We start from the raw sequence: 20787 nt of genomic DNA on the forward strand, positions 1-20787 counted from the left end.
CAGCAGCAACCATGAAGCGTGGGAACTGGGTGCGCTGCCAACATCAGGCACAGACTCCCGCCCCTGTGACCACAGGGTCGCTGTGCCTGCCCAGGAAGCCTGTGCCTTCACCAAGAAGCCACGCGAGCCACAGCCCTCACTGTTCCTGGGGCCCCAAGTCCCTGAAGAGCTGAGGGACGTCAAGGCAGAAAAAACAACTCATGGAAACAGGACGACAAACCCTTTTATAAAATATTTATTCTAAAAAAAACACGCTGTACAAATTTAGAACAATGCTCAGATTTATAAAAATGTGAACATAACAGAAGACTAAAGGGACAAATTTTCATTGCTGTTTTCTTTTTAAATTAGGAAGAATGATTTTTTCAGGTACAGTGATAGTAAAGATCTAGGAAACATCGAGCCAGGAGTGAAGAGCCCAAGACCCGCTGCCAACCTGCAGGGTCGGTGTCCACTCCGCCGAATCCCAACCTGTGCTCGAGCAGGAAAGGGCCTTCCCCACAGTGGACGCCGCACAGATTCCCCAAGCCAGGGGTGCTGGCAGGGACGGGCGCTCGGGCTCGGCTTCTCTGGCTCTCCTGCACCACCAGGGTCTCCTGCGCAGGAGCAGGGCTTCGCGTGCTTGGGGGAGCTACGGGAGGCTCCTGCAGTCCAGCTCCCGCCAACAGGGAGGGGCTCCGTAAAAAAGAACTCACAAAAGCTCCAGGCCAGGGATCCTGGCTCCTTAAAAAGGCGTTTAAAAAGCTTAGGTAAGTTTGGCTCCGTCATTTCTAGTGGCCCGATGACGTCACAGTGGGGCTCCCTTCTTTCACACACACACTTCCAGGAAAATAACTGCAACTCAGCAAACCTGCAGGACTGTTCTAAGTAAGATGAACAAGGCAGACAGAGGCCACAGCAACCCATGGGCGGAGAGGCCACAGCAGCCAGCGGCACAGAGCCCGAGAGGTGCCTTCACATTCCAGACGGTGGGGCGGCCCAGCGGTCACAGCCATGGGTGCCAGGCGGGGTCCATGCGGCACAGATTGTCCAGGCTGTTTGCAGCGGCCACCAGGGTGTTCACCTTGCTCTCCCCGCCTTCAAACTGGGCCAGGTTGTGCAGGCGGGTCATGATGGCGGTGACAGCTTTCTGCACCAGGGTGACCAGCTGCTGGCTGTCCATGTTCTCAGGCTGTCCGGCGGCCGAGAGAGGAGAGGAGGTGTCCTCCTGGGTTTTTTTGTGCCAAGCAATGATCTCGTCCCGGAGCACAGTCTTCAGAATGCCGTCCACCTGTGCGAAGGAGAGAAGGCAATGACTCCTGCTCACAAGGGACACACAGGCAACTCCACAGCAGGCCATCAGGGCCCTGCCTAGCCTGGGCACCACAGCCCTCCTCTACTGGGAGCTGTGGCCACACATAACACTTCCAACCAGTCTCCGCAGCGCCAGGCAACAGCGTCCAGGTGGAACGTGCGGCCTTGCCTGACCGGCTCCACTTACCACATCTGCGGGCCGGCCAAGCGCTGGCCAAGGGTGAAGAGGACAGAAAACACATGTGCTGGCTTATGGGCTCCCACTCCAACCAACTACACATCATGAGGTGGGGCGATGGGCATTGCGGAGAGCAGGGCAGGGTGGGCAGGAGGGGAGATGTTCTCCCAGGAGCACCAGGAAGCTCTCACCAAGACCAGAAGGAAGTGAGGGTGTCGCAGGCAGAGCAGCCGAGCGAGGCCGTGGGCGCCGTGCTGCCCTGGTTAGCTTGGAGGGTCAGCAAGAGGCAGCTACTGCCTGGGTCTCACTCAGCACATCAGGTTGGTAGCTCAGGTCCACCACCTCCCACCTGGTGGCCTTGGGGAAGTCACTTAGACCCTGTACCTCAGCCTCCCCATTTGCGAGCAGGGCTTAGTATTAAGCTTCCTCCCCACAAAACAGGCAAAGGTAAAGGAGTTGGCAAGTGTCAAGGGCAGAGACCAGTGTCCGCCAGGCTCTGCCAGTCCGACTTGTCAGCGGCCCTTACTCTGACCAAGTTCTCCAGTGACTTACAGGAGGGTCTTGGGAAGAGTGTGGCAAGACCTAGTTCCTGTCTAAAAAAGGTCACTCCAGCTGCCAGTGGGGAGCAGGGCAAAGGTGAAAAGGCCTGGCCAGTGGAGCCTCATCCCCAGGCAGGCACTTTCAGCCGACAGGTCGCAGGCGTTATTGCACCTTACTCTGGTGTCAACAGAGTGTGATTTTTAGCACAGCCACACACAACTCCTACCATGGCCTGCATCTGAGCGAGACTTAAAGGCACTCACTAAATACAGATGGTTAAGAAATCTGAGCCCAGAGCTAGAGCTAAAGTCCCAGCTTTCTCCCATCAATGCCACCACATTCTGCAAACTCCCAGGGTGGTGACAGGCCCTCTGGTGGAGAGCCCTCTTCCGACTTTCCAAATGAAATGCCACCTAGGGATCATCCTATGGCTGTTTCCAGAAGTGTAACAGTTCAACCCAAGCAAGCGCTTCCTGGTCCCTGAACCACGCACAAGTTCGCCACGTCAGAACAGACCCCCTACTGGAGCCGCCCAGGGCCTGGAACCTTCTCTCAGTCCTGCAGGTGGACGGCTGTGGCCAGAACAGCACCCGGCACCAAGGGGTGTGCACGGCTGGACACTAGTTACAGCAGGGTGTGTGTGAGGCACTTGAGAGAACTTAAAGCCTTCCTAGGCACTGCCTTCTGGACAGCAGTGAGTTCTGAACCCTCCCTGGAGGACACTGCTGAAGGAGCGGAGAGCGGGAAAGGCCACGCACAACGGGCGGAGTCCTCCCACTAGCAGTGTCTCCCGAGGCCTATAGCGTGCACCACCTACTGCCAGGCCTTCTCTCCCTGTACTCATGAGAGAAGGTGAGGCTGGGCTCAGCCCCCGCTATTTTTTTTTTTTTTTTTTGTACCAGGGACTGAAACCAGGGATGCTTAACCACCGAGCCACATCCCCAGCACTTTTTTATGTCTTATTTTGAGACTGGGCCTCACTAAGTTGCTGAGGCTGGCTTTGAACTCACAACCCTCCTGCCTCAGCCGCTGAGCTGCTAGGATTCCAGGTGTGTGTTGGGGTGCACTGGCTCAGCACCTAATATCAAGAGAGCAGAGCCCTTGGGAGTGACGCTGGACAGGCTGCATCAGGAGGGACCCACTTCACGTGCAGCCTCCACAGCCTGGCAGCTCCTGGACCTCTGCTGTGCCTGCTGCCCAGGCCTCAGCTCCGCTTCCACAGGGCTAGGAGAAACTGAGAGCCCGCTGAGGCAGCCAGTGTACTGCCAGGCACAGGGATGGCACCCCGGAAATGGCAGATTTGACTGTCCTGTCCCCATGGACAGAGCTACCAGATGCTCTCAGGTGGCTTCATGCTTGCCAGGGTGCCCAGGGTGTCCTGCTCCCTGGAGTCTGAGCAGCCTGCACTGTACCTCTGCTCAGCTCACTCCAGCCCCACAGAGAAGCTCTGCCCTCTAATGCTAGGAGGGAGTGCCAAGGAGGAAGGGAGGGTGACAGGCAGCAGAACTTCTGGGGAAAGCGTCCCACAGAGGACTCTAGACTGAGAGCCTTGACATCCTGAACATGTCAGCACAGGGAATGTCCCAGGGCCTTTCCACAGGATTCCACCTCAGCACTGGGTCCTGTTAGCAGCTCAGCAGGAACCTGAGGCCTGGGTTCCCACAGGACGACTCCATCACCCACCTTGAAGTTGGGCTGGGCGAAGCACCGTGCAACAGCAATCATGGAGGCAGTCAACGGGCCAGAGACGCCGATGGTGGTCAGAAACTCAGAAATGTTGGGTGTGAGGCGGAAAGGGACGGGACGGTTGGCATCTAAGTCCCCGGTTGCATCATTTATATCAAATCGAAAGTAGGCAACATTCAGCTTGCCGGTGTCCTGCATTTCACAGGAGGAGATGCATTAGGGACTCAGCAGCGAAGGGAGAAGTTGGAAGAAGAGGGTCTGGCGGTTCAAGCCACGCTACCTGAGCAATCTGCAGCATCTCGGGGTTCAGTCTATTTAAATGCAGAACAAACTCCGCGAAGCCAATCAGAGCCAGCTGGATGGTGAACATCTTCCTGAAGGTCCAGTAGTCCGTGGCGTTGGGGAACGTGTGCAGGGCCCACTCCTTGAGCATGCTGCGGGGCACCATGTTGCTCTGCACCTCCTTGAGAATGTCTCGAAGGACCTGAAACACATCACTTCATGACTCCTCCATCCAACTGGCTTATTTTTTTCCCCCTACAAATTGCAACGGTTTATTTAATAAGAACCCGTAAAGAGGACTTTGCTGCCAATGTTATTCGACTAAACTAAACACAAGGATGTACAAGATTGTTCCATTTCCCCCTGGGGCTCAATGTCTTGTGGTCTAAGTGCCAATGGGACTGTCTGAATAAAAGCTTTAGTTATGTGATGCGTGGTTATCTGTCCTACAGAAAGGGAGGTAATGATCTGAAAACTTCCACCCATGCCAACTGCAGAAGGTACCAGGCCATTAACAGGAAGAACAAAACAGCTGGGCCTCAACCACACCTCTCCAGCTTCATGAACTGGGGAGCTAGTCTAAGAAGAGTAGGTGTTGGGCAACGCAGAACTGAATTTCATCCTGGAAGACTAAAAAACAGGACTTGAAGCCTCACAACTGTAGGGAGGGCCTCAGGAGGCCTTCCTGAGTTAACTTCAGACCAGCTGGTAGAGGCGCAAGGTCCACTCTGGGCTAAGCGCTGCCTCATGCTCTGAATAGCCGCCAGGACACAGGCCCTGTGCACAGACACACAGGCCTGCTCCGGGGCACAATGGGAAGATGCATTCCTGAGGCTGCAGAGCAGGGGCTTCCAATGCCTGCTCCTGGTGCAGTAAAAAAGCTGGGAAAATCAAAACCATTTTCAGAACTTTCCAGACTCCTCCCAGTCAGAGGAGCTCTTGTTCAGGAGAACGGGGGAGTCTTCCCACCAGCAGTGAGGCTGGTGGCTTTGATTCTCCTGAGGCCCACAGGCGTGCACCACTTACTGCCGGCCTCTCCCCACCTCTCTGGTGGCTGAGAGCCAAGAACCACATGATCAGGCTGGCCGTGGAAACAGTAACCTGACAGCCACTGGAGTGGGAAAATGAGTTTGGTGACCCCCAAAAAAGACTTGCCCCCAGAGAACTGTCCCTATTTGAATCGCCTGGAAGCTAACCACAAAAAGCCCCATTCGCAGGGCTTCTCTCCATCTTACTGAACCCTGAGTTCACACAGCGAGGACAGCATGTCTGAAGCGCATCTGCAAAAACAGTCAATGACAACTGTTCAATATCGCTGGTGTCAGAGGAAAAGACACCCACAAAGAATGGCCAAGCAAAAGAGCAGGGGAATGGCATGCCCACAGGGGCTCGGAGAAGCACTGTACACCCAGGGACCTAAAAGGCCACGTGTGTGTTCATGAAAAACCTCGGAAAGCCAATGCACTCGTCTGGTTGACCCTGAGACACTGCATAAGTAGGGAGCGAAGGCAAAGGCAGAGCTGAAAACTGCTGAGCCCTGAGGAAGGCATGCCCCTCCACAGACAGAGAGAGAGATAGACACACACACACCCCTTCAAAAAAGTTGCAAGATCCACTGGATGAGACATTCAACAGAATCTCTGTTAAACCATTAGCCAGACACTAAACTGAGCAGACATCAGGGCTACCCCCCGACAAAGCCTGAGCTGCAGTTAGGCCAGGAGGGTCACTACGACTACCACCAAACCCGACAAGTCTTCAAGGGAGGATGTGATATCTAGAGTCGCCAAATCATGTTGCTAAAACTCCTAGTTCCAACATTATATTGTAAGACACACAGAATCAGGAAAACAAGCTGACACACAGGGGAAAGAGGTGAAGTCTTCTGAGTTTCCATTAAAAACACAAATGATCCAATTTAAAAGTGGGTGAAGCACCTGCAGGCATTTCTCCAAACAGCCAAAAAGGACATGAAAAGGTATCAACTACATTGAAAGAGGACTTCACACCCACCAGCCAGGACGGCTTCCATCAAAAAGATGGGCAGTGGTAAGTGTTGGCAAGAATGTGAAGAAACTACCAAAGAAATAAAAGTACACACAAAGACACAGACCCCAACATTCACAGCAATGCTGGTCATACTAGCCAGAAAATGTAAATAACCCAGAAGTCTATCAACTGATGAATGCATAAATTATATGTGGATATTCATGTAATAGAATATCATTTGGCAATAAAAAGGAAGTATGAAAACATGGTACAAAATGGGTGAACCTGGAAATACAAAAAAAATTCACTGAAGTCCATATATTATAGCCAGACATGGTGCCACACACCTATAATCCCAGTGACTCAGGAAGTTGAGGTAGGAAGATCAAGTTTGAGGCAACCTCAGCAACTTATCAAAACCCTATCTCAAAATAAAAAGGCTGGGAATGTGGCTCAATGGTAGAGTGCAGTGCCCCTGGGTGCAGTGCCCAGTACCAAAAACTCCCCCCTAAAACAAACAAATAAATTTTAAAAATCCTGTATGTAGAATTCCATGTCCAGAACAGACAAATCCAGAGGCAGAAAGATCTGTGGTCCCCAGGGTTGGGAGTAGAGAAGAACATGGAGGGACTAGCAAACAGGGAAGATGTTTTAAAGACAGCAGTAGTGACTGCGGCACAACGCTGTGATACTAGAAACCCTTAAATGTGAACTTTAAAGGTAAGTTTCATGGTATACGAACCATATCTCAACCAAGGTGCTATCCCAAGTGAAAGATGAAGGAGCAGAGAAGCAGCCCACAAGGAGGCAGAGAGAGAGGAGAGCGCACAGCTAGGCTACTCCACATGGTCAGCGTCTAGCTCAGCAGGACCCACAGCACCTTCTTTTTTTTATTTTTTGGTACTAGGGATTTAACCCAGGGGAGCTAGACCACTGAGCACAGCCTCAGCCCTTTTTATTTTGAGATAGGGTCTCACTAAGTTGCCTAGGGCCTCACTCAATTGCTGAGATTGGCCTCAAACTCATGATCCCCCTGCCTCAGTCTTCTGAGTGGCTGGGATTTTAGGCGTGCACCACCACTCCTGGCTCATGTGGCATTTTTAAGATGTGAGTGCACACGTGCAGACAGAAGTTGCCGGCTTCCACTATCAGAGACAAGTGATGACCTGAAGAACACAATCCATTTCTCTCCTGTGAGTACCTCCAAGCTGTCCTCAGTCCACAGAATGACCAAGCCATAACTTGTGTCATAAAAAATCCCTGGAGCCGGGAACAGTGGCCACAGCTATAATCCCAGCAGCTCAGGAGACTGAGACAGGAGGATCATGAGTTCAAAGCCAGCCTCAGCAATGGTGAGGCGCTAAGCAACTCAGTGAGACCCCGTCTCTAAATAAAACACAAAATAGGGCTGGGTGTGGCTCAGTGGCTGAGTGTCCCTAAATTTATCTCCAGCACCCCCCCCCAAAAAATCCCTGGTACCAGTTCACAAAGGAGGCTACACTTCTGTGCACAGAGGTCAATCAGAAAACAGGATCTATTCCTTCTGCCTGCACACAAAGGTGGGAAGCTGCCCTGGACCACCTGGGGCCTTGCCTGTACCCCAGGCCCTGCCTTGGAGGTCAAACACACAGCTATGGGTTCACTCTTCATAAACAAGACCAAGTGCTCCAGGACATGGCCAAGTTGAAATGAGCCCCAAGCGACACGGGGCAAGTCCTGGCTTCTGCTCTTTGGCCTCCCTTTGCAATGCACAGAAGTACCACAGGGCACATAGAGAGTCCAAAATGGCCACCTCAGGACGCTCCTCACAAGCCTAGACCAACACCTTCTCTGGCAAGGGCAGGAACCTGCAAACCCCGAAAGGGCCCTATGCCCCAGAGGGATGCAGGCGGGTCTACCCAGGATCCTGTGGTCTGCCCGGGACTCCTGCCCAAGGCCAGTCACTCAGCTGGCTCCCCATCTCAGAGCTCCCCACTCTGTTTCAGACGATACACACAGAGTATAGACACACGTGTCACCTAATACCCCAGGAGTGCACCAGGGTCCTGTCAGCAGCTCAGGACAGACAGAGACAACAGACAGTCCACACCACTTCACATGGGAACCAGCCGCCCAGTGAGAAGTGAGTCTGATGTAAACTGATGGGGGGCGCTGGGGGTGGAACCCAGGGCCTCGTGCTGCATGAAAACCGATTTTTAGATTCTAGTTTCTGAGCTTTGTAAGGGAGAAGGACAGTACTTTCTCGAGGAGGAGAACTTACCTCCAATTGGTCACAGCAAACCCTCTGCAGAAACGTCCCCTCATCCAGGTCACTGGCTGATTCCTACCATCTCATAAGTCTAATGAAGTTACTTTAGGTGAGAGAAGTACCCTCAAAGAACGCTCCACTCATCTCCTAGGTCCCCACATCAGCCAGGAACCACAAGAAAGCGGCCACAGGTGGAGGCCTCGGGCAGCAGCCTGGCCCTGCTTGGTACCTGGTGGCTGGCCTGGGTCCCCCGCGCCTGCACCGTGGCCAGCCTGTCGTAGTAACGGGAAATGGGGTTGTCGTGCTCGATGCCCTTCTTGGCACAGCGCTGCTTGTAAATCTCCACGAGGGAAAGTGAAGAGGGGTTGTCTTCCACGAGGCGCATCTGCGGGGACACAGCGACCACCCGGGGAACTGGGGGAAAGAAACAGGGCAGGTTGAGAGGGCAGAACCCGGGGCTAGTGCTCGACCCCACCTTCCGCACTGGCTGAGGGCCGAGAGAACTTGGTTGTGTGAGGAGAGGAGGAACCCCGGGTCACACCCTGGGTACTCAGCAGATGGCATCAAGCTCAGTCCACATGAGCCAAGTTCTTCAGAGGCCATCTCAAAAACACAAAGTGACTATCACCCTGTTCGCTCTTCAGATGCCTTCCCAGCTGGAGTCCACAGAGGAACCCAGCTCCTGGCTCAAAGGTACCTTGCGACCCTGTCTTCCTGCAGCTAGAATGGCGACACTCAGGTAAATATCACCTGGGTTGTGTTCTGTTCTACGGTTCAGATAAGCCCCATGGGGCTGTCTGTGAGTGAAATGAGAAAATACTTCAGATGTTGGATTAAGTTTATATGGAATTTGGCCAAATAAAGTTGGAAACAGCTGAGAGATTCCAAAAGAGAGAGGTCATTCCAGAAGACAACATCAAAGTCCAGACTGCCCAGTCCGGACCCCATGGTGGCCTGCACTGGCCATGCTGAGAAGGCAGGCAGCAGCAGTGTCCTGCTCTGGCTCTTGTCTGTGTCCAGGCCACTGAGACAACAGAGGCAATTCTAACTTCTGATGAACGAGGCTGGCCGACTCAGTCTACTATCCGCTAAACCACAGCTGCTGGCTGGCCACCCTGGCTTCAGTCCATGAAAAAATTCCAAGATGACTCCAGGGTACACGCTTAACTGTCACTCAGTGCTAACTGAAGTGTGTGGAAGAAACAAAAAGAACACTCTGCACCTCATGACCGGGTCAGCAGTCATGACTGGGTCAGCACTGCAGCCCACGCTGCATCCGTGAGAAAGCACACACAGCTTTCTATGAAGCACTGCAGCAAGCTGGCCCCTGACCTGTTTCTAATCTACCTCCTGTCTGGAGACATGACACTTGAAGGTCAGGATGGATTGGACTACACCTGAGCTGTCAGGAGAGCACCACACAGAACTGGACGAATGCCCCGTGGCAGGCTCCAGCCTCAGGGATTGCAGCTAAAGTGACTGTGGCAACTTGGGAATGAAAAGACTTCACTCAGTGGTTGCTACTGGGGCCATTTAGAAACGAACTCTGTAGTCTTCATGGAGACTCAGCTCAGCTCAGAGCCTTCACCTTGCAGGGAGCAGCCTGAAGGTGGGGACACCGTCCATAGGAGGGCCATCAGGGCTGCTCTTCATCCCATAGCCTTTTTCTCAGTGCCATCTGGAACCCTCCCTGGGCCAACACACACCAGGCCTGAGCTGCTGCATCCTCAGGCATAGCTATCATGATACCTGTGAAAAACAGATGCCGCTTGGTGGTTTCTTTCCTCTTCTCCAAGCAGGGGTTCAGCAAGCGGAGCAGCTGCAGGACGCGCTCCTCCCTCCGAGACTCTGTGAGGCAGGCATCATTCATGACCAGGTACGGGTAGATTTTGCCATTATGCCCACGGATGTACAATCTGCGGGCAGCTGTATTGTGCTTCTGCACAATTTCCACCCTGGGCATAAACCTACCAAAGCAAGCAAACAATGAAGCATGAACTCCAAGTCCTGGTTCCCCAACCTTTTCTGGGGAAGAAAACAGAGTATTCAGAATGGCCACGAAGAAGCAGGCTGTGCAGTTCCACAATCGCTAATGATTCATGTGACCCCGTCCCACTCTGACAAGATGTGTAGATGGGCCAGTATTTCACATTGCAGCAGGCACTGCTAGGAAGTCAAGGAGGATGGCTAGTCGGACACAATGTGAAGGAATGGAAAAGCAGTGCACTGCATCTAATTTAGAAATAAATACAAAACACCACCACCACTGCTGTCCTCTTGAACAGCTTACATGCCAAGCGAGGTGCGGCCGCTCTCGTAAGCGCTGGGCTGTCCAGTTCTGCTTGGGCTAGGAAACCCTGGGCGACTCTGCATTTTGTCAGACCGTATGGTGATTCAGAAAAGGTTCCCTGGGAGGCAACCCGACCCTCATTCAGGACATTGGACTTTCAAGTCAGATCAAGCTCTTTCAAGGTGCCCAATTACTCCCCTGCTATAATAATCATGTATTCTCCCAATCTAGGGAATTAATGTCTGCAATCCAGCTCGGACCCTACCCCGGAGCCCCCTCCAAATGCCAGGCCATGCTCACTCACCGAGCAATCTTGATGTAATAATGCGTTGGCTTTGGCATCAGAAATTCCCCAGGAATTTCTACTTCAGCTGTTTGTGCTGAGAAATTGCTTAAAAATCGGCACTTTTCTTCTATGAGGAAGAATTTTGGAAGTTGCTTTGTTTTAGCCTCTAAGATTTTGATCCACTTTTTCAATTTGGAAATAAGATTATGAAGTTTCATGGATCCTGGAACACTGAAGTCAAAATCTGGAAAATAAAACATGATTAAAAACATTTCAATCGTCACTACAAAATTACCAAACATCTACCAACTGCATTAGACATGCTCTATATGTGATGAGGAGCACAGAACCGTAAGCCCACATGCTCTTCAAAGTGAAGGTGTAAACCTGAGAGAGCAGCTCTTGTCCAGGACCTTTCACAACATTGAGAGGAGGAAGAAAGATGAACCCAACATCAAACTGCATCCCCCATCACAACAGGCTCCTTTCAGAGGGCTGAGGCCACACAGGCCCCTGCATGTCCACCTCACAACACGAGGCATGTAGCTCTCAGCGACAGCCTGTGAATACCCACAACAACTCGGGAGCTTGTGTCACCAGGACCTAAGGATTACATCACAAGGGCAGCACCAGCCACACCACTTCTGAGTATGAGTGTCAATCACACCAAGAAATGAAGTCCTCTGTGATAAAAACAGAGTGACTGATGTGACAATAAGGGTGTACCCAGAAGGCACTAAAAGATGAGTTCTCAGAAGGATCATGGCAAGAAATCTAAATGACAAAACAGAAAACATTTTCACTTAAGCAATTTAAAAAATCCCTGGGTCGCTGGTATGGGGGTACATTCCTGGAGTCCCAGTGGCTTGGGAGGCTGAGGCAGAACTCAAGTTTGAGGCCAGCCTTGACAACTTAGTAAGACCCTATGTTCAAAATAAAAAATAAAAAGGTCTGGGGATGTAGCTCAGTGGCAATGTGCCTCTAGGTTCAATCTCTAGTACCTGACTCAATAAAAATCAATCAACCAATCCCTGGGTAATGTATTTGTCAGGTTTTACTGAGACTCAATAAATTCAAAAAAGTTCAAATAAATTGTCCTTTAAAAGCCATCAATTTCCTTCCAGATTAGCACCAGTGCTGGGAGAGACCCTGTCACTCTAAGTTACCTTTTTTGTGTGTCAAGTAAGGACCCCAGGGCAGGCATAGGGAGGCACTGTTCTAGGCCTAGGAAGTACAGGCTGCATGATGGTCAGAGACCACGGGGTGGCCTGGGTCTCCACAGCACCTCCTACTCAAGAGGCTCTCGACATTCCCCTGCATGATCACTGGCTCGTGGGCCACCTTCTCTCAGTCCCACTTGGTCCGAGCCTGCTGCAGGCTTGGCAGAGACAGCCTCTTGCCCACCTCTCCCTTTCCAGGGCAGCCACAAAGCAGGAGCTATCAAGTCAGACAGAGTCGAAAGCCCAAGAAAGCGACTGAAGGGCTAATAGCAGCAGTTTGGAACCAAAAGCTGGCAAAGGCCCACTGGATGCTGAGCTCAGGTGCCCCACTTAGGAAAGGCTCCAGAGGGCATGGCTGGCCAAGGGCAGACCTGCCCTGTCTCTTCCCACATCAACTATCACTTTGAACCTGCCCAAAGTCATCTCTTGGTGCTCAGCAAACAAGCCCAGCAACATCCCATCACATTCTCTGTGTGAACTGGCCACGAGGAACAATGGCACTAGATGGTGCTCAGCCCAGAAGTGACTCAAGGCTGGGGAAAGTCAGCTGTCAAACTCTAATGAAGAGCAGGCACAGTATGCAAACTGTCGCTGTGGAATAACCAGACTTCCAGCAGGTTGCAGAAACATACAGGAAAGCCTAGCCACCCTCCTATGCCAACATCCTGCACAACCACAGTTCTGCGCAGAACCAAGAGTGACACTGGCATAGTCCACACAGCTGACGCAGATCACTGGTCATACGTGTGGGGGGGGGGAGGGGAGAGGTCCTGTCCTGTGAGCAATTCTGCATGACCTTTGACCTCTACTATCATCAAGATGCTCAACTGTGCTGTCAACTCCCCTCTGCTACCCCTTGATAGCCACACCCACTCCTTAATCCCTGACACCCAACCACCACTAATTTATTACCCATCTCTATAATTACTTTACAAATATTTCATAAATCTGCTGGGTGCTGTGGTGTACACCTGTAATCCCAGCAGCTTGGGAGGCTGGGGCAGGATGACTTTGAGTCCAAAGCCAACCTCGGCAACAGTGAGGTGCTAAGCAACTTGCTGAGACCCTGTCTCTAAATAAAAAATATGAAATAGGGCTGGGGATGTGGCTCAGTGGCTGAGTACGCCTGAATTCAACTCCTGGTATCCCCCCAACAAAAAAAAGTTTCATAAATTGAAACAATACAGTGTGTATCCTTCTTGCATTGGCATAATATCTCTGAGGCTCATCCAAGTTGCTCTGTGCATCAATACTTTTTATTTTTGCGGAGAATGAATAAATTATACCTTGTTATTCAAGAAGGGGGTATGGGTGGTTTCCAGTCTGGGGACAAAAATGGCTATGAATATTTGTGTACAAGTTCCTATATGAAAATACTGTTTTACTTCTCTGAAATACATCAATAGACTCTTCTAGACTCTTCCTAAACTTTCTCCCACCTCCCTATGGGTATCTGAGACTAGAAGCACATTCCATAGAAGGAGTCAGAACCGAGATCAGAAATGGCCTCCCCAGGAGCAGGGGAAGGAGGGCAGGAGCTTGATCTACACATCTGAAACCTGTGGGGGTCTGAGGGGGGCTGGAAGCCTCACAGCAACTACTTTTGAGTTTACATCAAAATCCATGTTTCAACCATTTCTAATTCTATATTTCAGACTTTATTTGATGAAATGAGCTGACGTTTTAAGATGAAGACATACTGAACGCTGTTTCTAGTAAAATACGGTTTCCACAAGACTTTCATCCCAGGCGCTTCCTTTTTCAGAGAAAGGGGAAGGCACACAAGAACCCCACAAAGGCAACAATCAAGATGATGAAAGCTCCCAGCATGAAAGGCAGACCTTGTACTTGATTTTCCAGAGAGCACTTTTCCCAGTGCAGGTCCATGGTGTGGAAAGCTCAACCTAGGCCGGTCGTGTTACCTTAAATGCCCAGCCGACATACCAAGAGCAGAAGCCCTGCACCAGGGACCGTCTGGGTGATGGAGGGTATGTGCTGCACTCTGATGGATTCAAGGTAAGTCATGGCTATCCCTGCAAAGTATCCTTTATGATTAATGGGATAGGATCTTTTACATTATTTCATTCTACATATCTGTATGTGTGTTTGTTTGTGTATTCTCAATTGAATTCTCTAAGACACAATAAGTCTTTTCTTTACCTGGGACTAGGGATATAGCTCAGGGGTAGAGCACTTGCCTAGCAGTATGAGGCCCTGGGTTTGATCCAGGCATAGGACAGGTGAGAGGGGGAAGATACTTCTAAAAATATCTAAAAATGTGGACTACTATCAATGAAGAAACAATGTTTTAAACAGCTATAAAAACAGAAATGATCAGGCAGAACTGTGTCCTTTAACTCTGGAAAATTGTATATGACAAAACTTGCTTTCACATGAAAAATCACTCAGGCCTGTAGAACTCATTAGGATGACTAAAGTGACTTGTCTGGAACCAAGCACTCCTGGTGGGAGTGGGTATGCAGGATGGCATTTGTATGTGTGCAAAAGCACAAATGTGTGTGCACTGTGAGGGCTGGGGAGCGTCTGGCAAGGGTCGCTATTTCATAGATAAAAACACCTGGGCTACCAGAAACTGCACTCATTTCCCTCAGATCACGGGTAAGTGGCCAAGCTAGGACTCGAACTCCTCTGGGCCTAGGAAAATGCGCTCAGCTAACTCGGGACAAGTGCTGAAGACACAGGCTCTCAGTTATTCTGCCTTCAGACTCTAGTTTGTATTTGTCACTGCAAGCCCTGCACACTTAAATCCAGCCACTTCACCCAACTCTGTTTCCCACCAAAACCAAGTAAGGGAAAGGCTGAGGGAAGAGTCAAAGGAGAGGATTTGATCTGAAAATCTCCCACATTTTCTAATCCCTGTCTCGCAGCTCCGAGTCCGAGCATTCTGTAGCAGGAAGGAGGCATGTGTAGTCCCACACTGGTGGCAGTCTTGGGTTCCTCATGTTCTGAGGTCTGTATTTTTATACAGTCTAACCAGTATCCCCGGTTCAGTGATAAGAAAATGAATGAATACAATCAGCTGATATTAAAAACCAAGGAAAAATAGGAACTTTACCAGGGGAAAAGAGAGTGAGACTCACCCGTTGTGAACTGCCCTTTCAGCTTCTGGAAAACGGGGTCCTGCGCTGTGGCCTGCGCCCGACGGGCCAGAGACTCAGAGGCGGCACTGGAGAACATGGTTGAGACATTGGACACATTCTCCAGTCCCACTCCAAACGTGCTCACCAACTTCTTGACAAAATTGAGAGTGTGGGGGGTGATTTTGGCATCGGACACTGCTCCGCTTTTCTCAAAGGCGACAGAGTAACATTTTGCCAGGCCCTGTTGGAGCTGTCTGAGCACCTAGTAGGAGAGGGATCATCAAGGAAGCCAGGGATCATCAACCAAGCAGAGCAACCAGCCAGCCAAGTGGCTGCACACACAGCTCCTTGCCCCAGGATTATCTGCACCCACGGCACACTGGCACATGATAGGTGTAAATCAGCATGCGCAGAACAGATGAAGACCCCTGTGCATGACACTGTGAGCTGGTGTGGTTTTGTTTTGTTTTTTACCCATGAGTAACGGCTCCGAACACTCAAACACAAACAAAAACCAGAGAACCCCACTGTCTCAGGATGTGCACATACTGCCTCCTGATTAACCATGAAAGCCTGGTTTTCAAGCAGTTTGGCTGTTGTCACTATGTTCACCTGCACACACAAAACCTGCACATAAATTCCAGCTAGCCCCAGGACCCAGCCAGGTGAATCATAGACAGTCAAGTGGGTATGACTTTATCATCCGCTGAAGCGAACCTCAAGGAGGTGGCCCAGCTGCTGAAGAGACACCTGGTTCAGTGATAAGAAAATGAATGATTTCCTGTTTCTGGAAATCAGAACTTCCTGATGCCTATGCCACCACTCTTGCTCATACACACAGCCGCCACCAGGTCAACCAGTGGCACTTAAGTAACTGAGGTCACTGAAGTAGAAAAAGCAAGTATTTTAAAAGCAAGAAATGGCTTTCTCATTTCCTCTGAAGTTTTCTTCAAGTATTTGAGGCTGACTTAGTGTGCAGAGACGAACTCTTCATCTGGTCCATGGTTAAATTCAACAGCCAACATAAATCGACCAGGCAGCTAAATATGAAGATGACGAGACAACCACAGAAGCACACAGAACGATCCATTCCCTCCACAAGTAACCAGCAGTTGCAAAATGAGATCCAAATACCTCTTCATGCCAGTTTTCTCTGAACCAGACCATCTGATCGACGATGCCTTCCAGGGAAGACAGAAGAGTGGGGTGGAGCTCTCGCTGCATGTGCATGATTCGGCTGCAGCGCCACATGGGTGCTGTGGCTCTTATGGGCCCTGGATCTGATGCAGAATGGGACTGGTTACCCACTGAACTTGGCTGCTGCTGTCCAGAATCTGAGAGCAACACATACAACGCCATTGTCAGCGCAAAACCGACCGATGCCGAGCTCGGAGCTCTACAGGACCCACCGGGCAAAGGAACACTGGTTCCTGCCGGTGTGGGGACCTCCAGGAGACGCTTCCCCACGGAAGATGGAGAATGCCCTGGTTCTGAGAATGCCCTGGTTCTAAGAGTAGCTGTGCGACTGATTTAGGGACAAAAGACACGGTGGTCTACAACTTGGCTTCAGATGGTTGAGAAAAGAAGCCAGTGTGCGAGCTGAGTGCCAAGGCAAGTTGCCCAGAACAGCTGGCGAGGGCAGGAGGGGCCCACAGTGTGCTGGTGCTCCTCTCACCTTCTCTGTAAGTTTGAAGGTTTGTAAGAAAATTTTGGGGGAAACGTTCTCCAAGTTTGCTATTAAAGCTCAAAGAATCTAAAAGTAGTTGATAAGCAAGTCTCCACTTTTCATCTAGAAAAGACAAACCTACGTTTGTAAAATGACATTACAAGAAAATACATTTATTTACCCTGTGAGAAAACACATGGGAACTCTCACTGTGCAAGGTCCTCATCTCACTGCCCTGTGATGCTGCCGTGGCCCAGAGAGTGAATCACTCCCTTAGGAAGACTCTGGGTGTTAGGAACACTGTGAAGCAAACGGACCTTTAGCTGTTTACAAAGGTACCGTTAGTTATTTCTTTACATGCCAAAGAGTCTATCCAATTTAGATTAAAGTCTTAAGTTCTGAGTCAAGTTTTTGAAACAACTAATAAGACTGACTCGGATCCTTCTGACAGCTGAAGATGTTCCTTCCAACCTCAACAACACACATGCACAGCAACTGACAAACTGCTCACAGGGGTATCTTTATTACCAAGATGGAAGGTAAACCTCATAATTCTCTGTAACTAAAAATATAGAACTTTTCTACCTATGGGTCACTCAGATGAACACCCTACCACACTGTAACATTAATCAGGCCTCAGGCTTTGACCTTGAGGCCCTGATTAAAGAAAAGACTGGCCATGTGCGGAGGGAGTTGCAGGGCAGGAGAGGGTCCATAGCAGTTGAGACATAGGACTCCCCAGGGAACAAGCCCTTCAAGACCAGCCAGCCAGCCCCACCCAAGACGTACCACTCTTGTAGCGTTCCCGCTGTTCTATTTTGAGGGTCAGGTACAAAGTTCGGATGGGAAAGTAGACGGCTTGGGGATACACTCGTCCAACCTGCTCAGAAATAAGAAATCATAAACTACATGCTGTGCTTTCTGAATAAAGATAATTTATACTGAAAATAACTGATGTCAAGTTGGAAATGGGTTTCTGATCTGCATTTGTTCCAAGGAAGCAAGTACTATGTCACCGATCTAATGCACATGGCCATATTAAACAGCAGGTGAGATATCCTGTTCACCTTTTAAAGATCCAAAATAGCCAAGTGTGGTGGCACTTGCCTGTAATACCAGCAGTTCAGGTGGCTGAGGTGGGAGGATCTTAAGTTCAAAGCCAGCCTCAGAAACTTAGCAAGGCTCTAAGCAACTCAGTGAGACTCTGTCTTTAAATAAAATACAAAACAGGGCTGGGAATGTGGCTCAGTGGTTAAGTGTCTCTGGGTTCAATCCTGGTATCAAATAGTTTTTATTCTGTGTAATTGCAGGAAGAAGGAGATCAAGAAATGTCTATTTAGGATGAGACCCATCAGCTTTAACAAACTGGAATTTTGTGGCCAAGCTGACATTATCATGAAGAAAACAGTAATGTTTGACTCTGCCACAGGCCGGGGGTGCCTGGCTAACGCCATTTTAAGAGATGTTCTGCGAGTGACAGTATCAAACAGGCCGAGTCTGCATCCTGGCAGATAACTATAAGCAAAACGCTAGGACCCAGGAAGACAGAAACACCTTCGAGGAAAAAAGAAAGTCCTTTCTGGGCATACATGAATGATGTCCACACATAAAGAGCAAGTAAAATGAGCATATACTCTGAAACATGCAGCTGCTGTGCTATTCTTTCACAAAAAGTCCCTTAACACTTTGACAGTTATGAAAGAGCCATCTATGGGACCAGGGTCTGCCCAATTCCCAGCCTCACCCCCAGACAGCAAGAATTGTCCTCGCTTACAGGTGCAGCTTAACTGCACGAAGGAGGAGTATTCACAAGCAAGTGCTACTTTCAAGGGAGCTCTGAAGGGCTCCTAGGACAGGAGAGGAAATCGGATGCAAAATTCCAACCAGACTCTCATTTCACTATAATTCTCAGAGAAACACTAGCAATCTTGCCTAACTTGCATCCTATGTAGAACAATAGCCAAGCAAAAAATTTACAATTTTAATACTGTACTGTGTTATTAGCTATTTCATTTCAACCCTGATGTGTTCTTCAGCAACTTTTAATTATGCTTTATATTAAGTGACATCTAAATGTTAAAATCTTATTGCCTCTTGGACTATCTTCAATACTTTTGAGCATTCAAACATGATTTATGGAAGGAAAGAATGTAAAATAAAGACAAAATTATTTTGTGAACACAAACAACTTCTGAAGCCCACCTGGCTGATGAGGTTCAAAAGCAGCTTGCCCTCGGAGCCAACCAGGCAGGTGAGGAGCTGCGGGATCCAGGCCAGCCACTGGATGGGTGGCACGCCGATGCAGTACTTGTCAACAGCATCTGCCAGGGTGTTTTTGTCATCGTCAAAGCTCAAAAGCCACAGCACCTAATGCAGAGAGGAGGGGCCTAGAGGTGAGCAACAATCAAGGCCCTCAATCAAATGACTTTTTTTTGGCCAACTTTAAGATTCCACATTGTATAGCTTTACTGGACATGTGGAAAAATATGGAGGCCAATACTATGGCTAAATATATGCAAAAATCTTACAGTTACGTAAACCCACAATTTGAAGAGTTTATTTTTTCTTGACTTAGCTTTAATGACAATTACTAGCTGATCCAATTTCCTGGCTAGCAGTGACCAGTGACTACAAGGCCGTGACAGGCAGATGGTCAGGGCTTGCCAACCTGCTAATTCACCCACACGAGCAGATTTTTACTAAAATCTCAGATCAACATCACCCTAGCTCTGGTAGGACAAAGGCTGGCAGCCTGGAATCCACAGATGCCTTTCTTTTAGATATAAATAGTTATATTTCAGAGCAAGCAATCTCAGAGTCAGGTATTTAGGTGTTTGGGTGTCCATGCACATGTGCTGAGGTTCATTCTAAATGTTGATGTTAAATCAAGAAACTGTACATGCCCAATACCCCCCTGCACTCAGGGCTATGGTGGGCACTGTGTGAAGAGACCACCAGCAGTCAAAGGACACAAGCCTTGCAGCTGCTGGAGAGATGCTAACATCAGACAGGTGTCCAGGAGTTAAGCCCTAACTCCAGTGCTCTTCTGCAGAATGGGAGTCTCAGTCTCACAGAAAGCACTAGACTCTAGGTGAAGCTTTGTCATGCAGAAAGTCCTGGGGCCCTAAAGATGTCCAGGCCTCGATTTCCTTATTTTAAAATGGAACTATGAAAGACACTTGAAGGAGATGGGAATTAGGAGTTAAGGCATGAAATCAATCCTCTCACATCCAGCATGAATCAGTGATTTAGAGCTAGATTTTGATCCAAACTGAAAGGCTACCAGATGGTCTTTGATCAAAGACAATTCCTTGGATCTCACCTTGGCCAGGTATTTCCTGGATTTGCTCTCATTCTGATGCCGGCAAGCGTGCAGGTAACAAGTAATGGCAGAAACCCCAAGGTGCAGCTGTCGCTCCTTCACAAAGATATTCTCCAGATAGTCACCCCACATGGCCCAGGCTTTCACCAGCACGTCATGCATCTGCACGGCTGCAGAAAAGGCTTTGTTTGCTTCCTCAGATCTGTGAGGAGATGCAAAACCAAATCATAATTCACATTGTAAAATTAGCCTTTTTTTTTTTTTTTTTTTTGAACCAGGGATTGAACCCAGAGGCACTGAACCACTAAACCACATCCCCAGCCCTTTTTTGTATTTTATTTAGAGACAGGGTCTCACTGAGTTGCTTAGGGCCTTGCTAAGTGACTTTGAACTCAATGATCCTCCTGCCTCAGCCCCAGAGCCACTGGGATTGTAGATGTGCACCACCACGCCTGACAAAATGAACCATTTTGAAGTGAATGTTTCAGTGTCATTTAACATATTCATGATGCTCTACAACCACTTCCTAGGCAGTCACTCTGAACTCCCCAAATCCAAGCCCCTGAAGACCACCAACCTACTATCTCCATTGATTTACCTACTCTGCATATTTCATAAAAATTAAATCATATATCCTATGATATTTTGAATCTAGCTTCTTTCATTTAGCATACTACTTCTAAGGT

The 20787-nt window shown here is 49.4% G+C and overlaps 1 protein-coding gene across 5 annotated transcripts in view; it reads right to left on the bottom strand.

Moving 5' to 3' along the window:
* Nucleotides 1-227: 227 nt before the first annotated feature.
* The window catches only part of Trrap (transformation/transcription domain associated protein), a 120760-nt gene continuing 100200 nt past the window's right edge, over nt 228-20787 (bottom strand). For 4 of the 5 annotated variants that reach the window (XM_026404196.2, XM_026404191.2, XM_077802826.1 and 1 more), the window contains 11 exons: nt 20102-20303; nt 18982-19146; nt 17569-17659; nt 16248-16447; nt 15114-15375; nt 10811-11036; nt 9966-10183; nt 8446-8630; nt 3978-4181; nt 3695-3889; nt 228-1270 (listed from right to left, as the gene is read on the bottom strand). In XM_026404196.2, coding sequence (XP_026259981.1) covers nt 986-1270; nt 3695-3889; nt 3978-4181; nt 8446-8630; nt 9966-10183; nt 10811-11036; nt 15114-15375; nt 16248-16447; nt 17569-17659; nt 18982-19146; nt 20102-20303 — 2233 coding nt within the window. In that variant the 3' untranslated portion in view covers nt 228-985. The remainder of the gene's footprint in view (nt 1271-3694; nt 3890-3977; nt 4182-8445; nt 8631-9965; nt 10184-10810; nt 11037-15113; nt 15376-16247; nt 16448-17568; nt 17660-18981; nt 19147-20101; nt 20304-20787) is intronic. The other variant, XM_026404197.2, reaches the window with a different exon arrangement.

This window comes from Urocitellus parryii, chromosome 9 (genome assembly GCF_045843805.1).
Source record: "Urocitellus parryii isolate mUroPar1 chromosome 9, mUroPar1.hap1, whole genome shotgun sequence".
In the NCBI taxonomy this organism is placed as follows: Eukaryota; Metazoa; Chordata; class Mammalia; order Rodentia; family Sciuridae; genus Urocitellus; species Urocitellus parryii.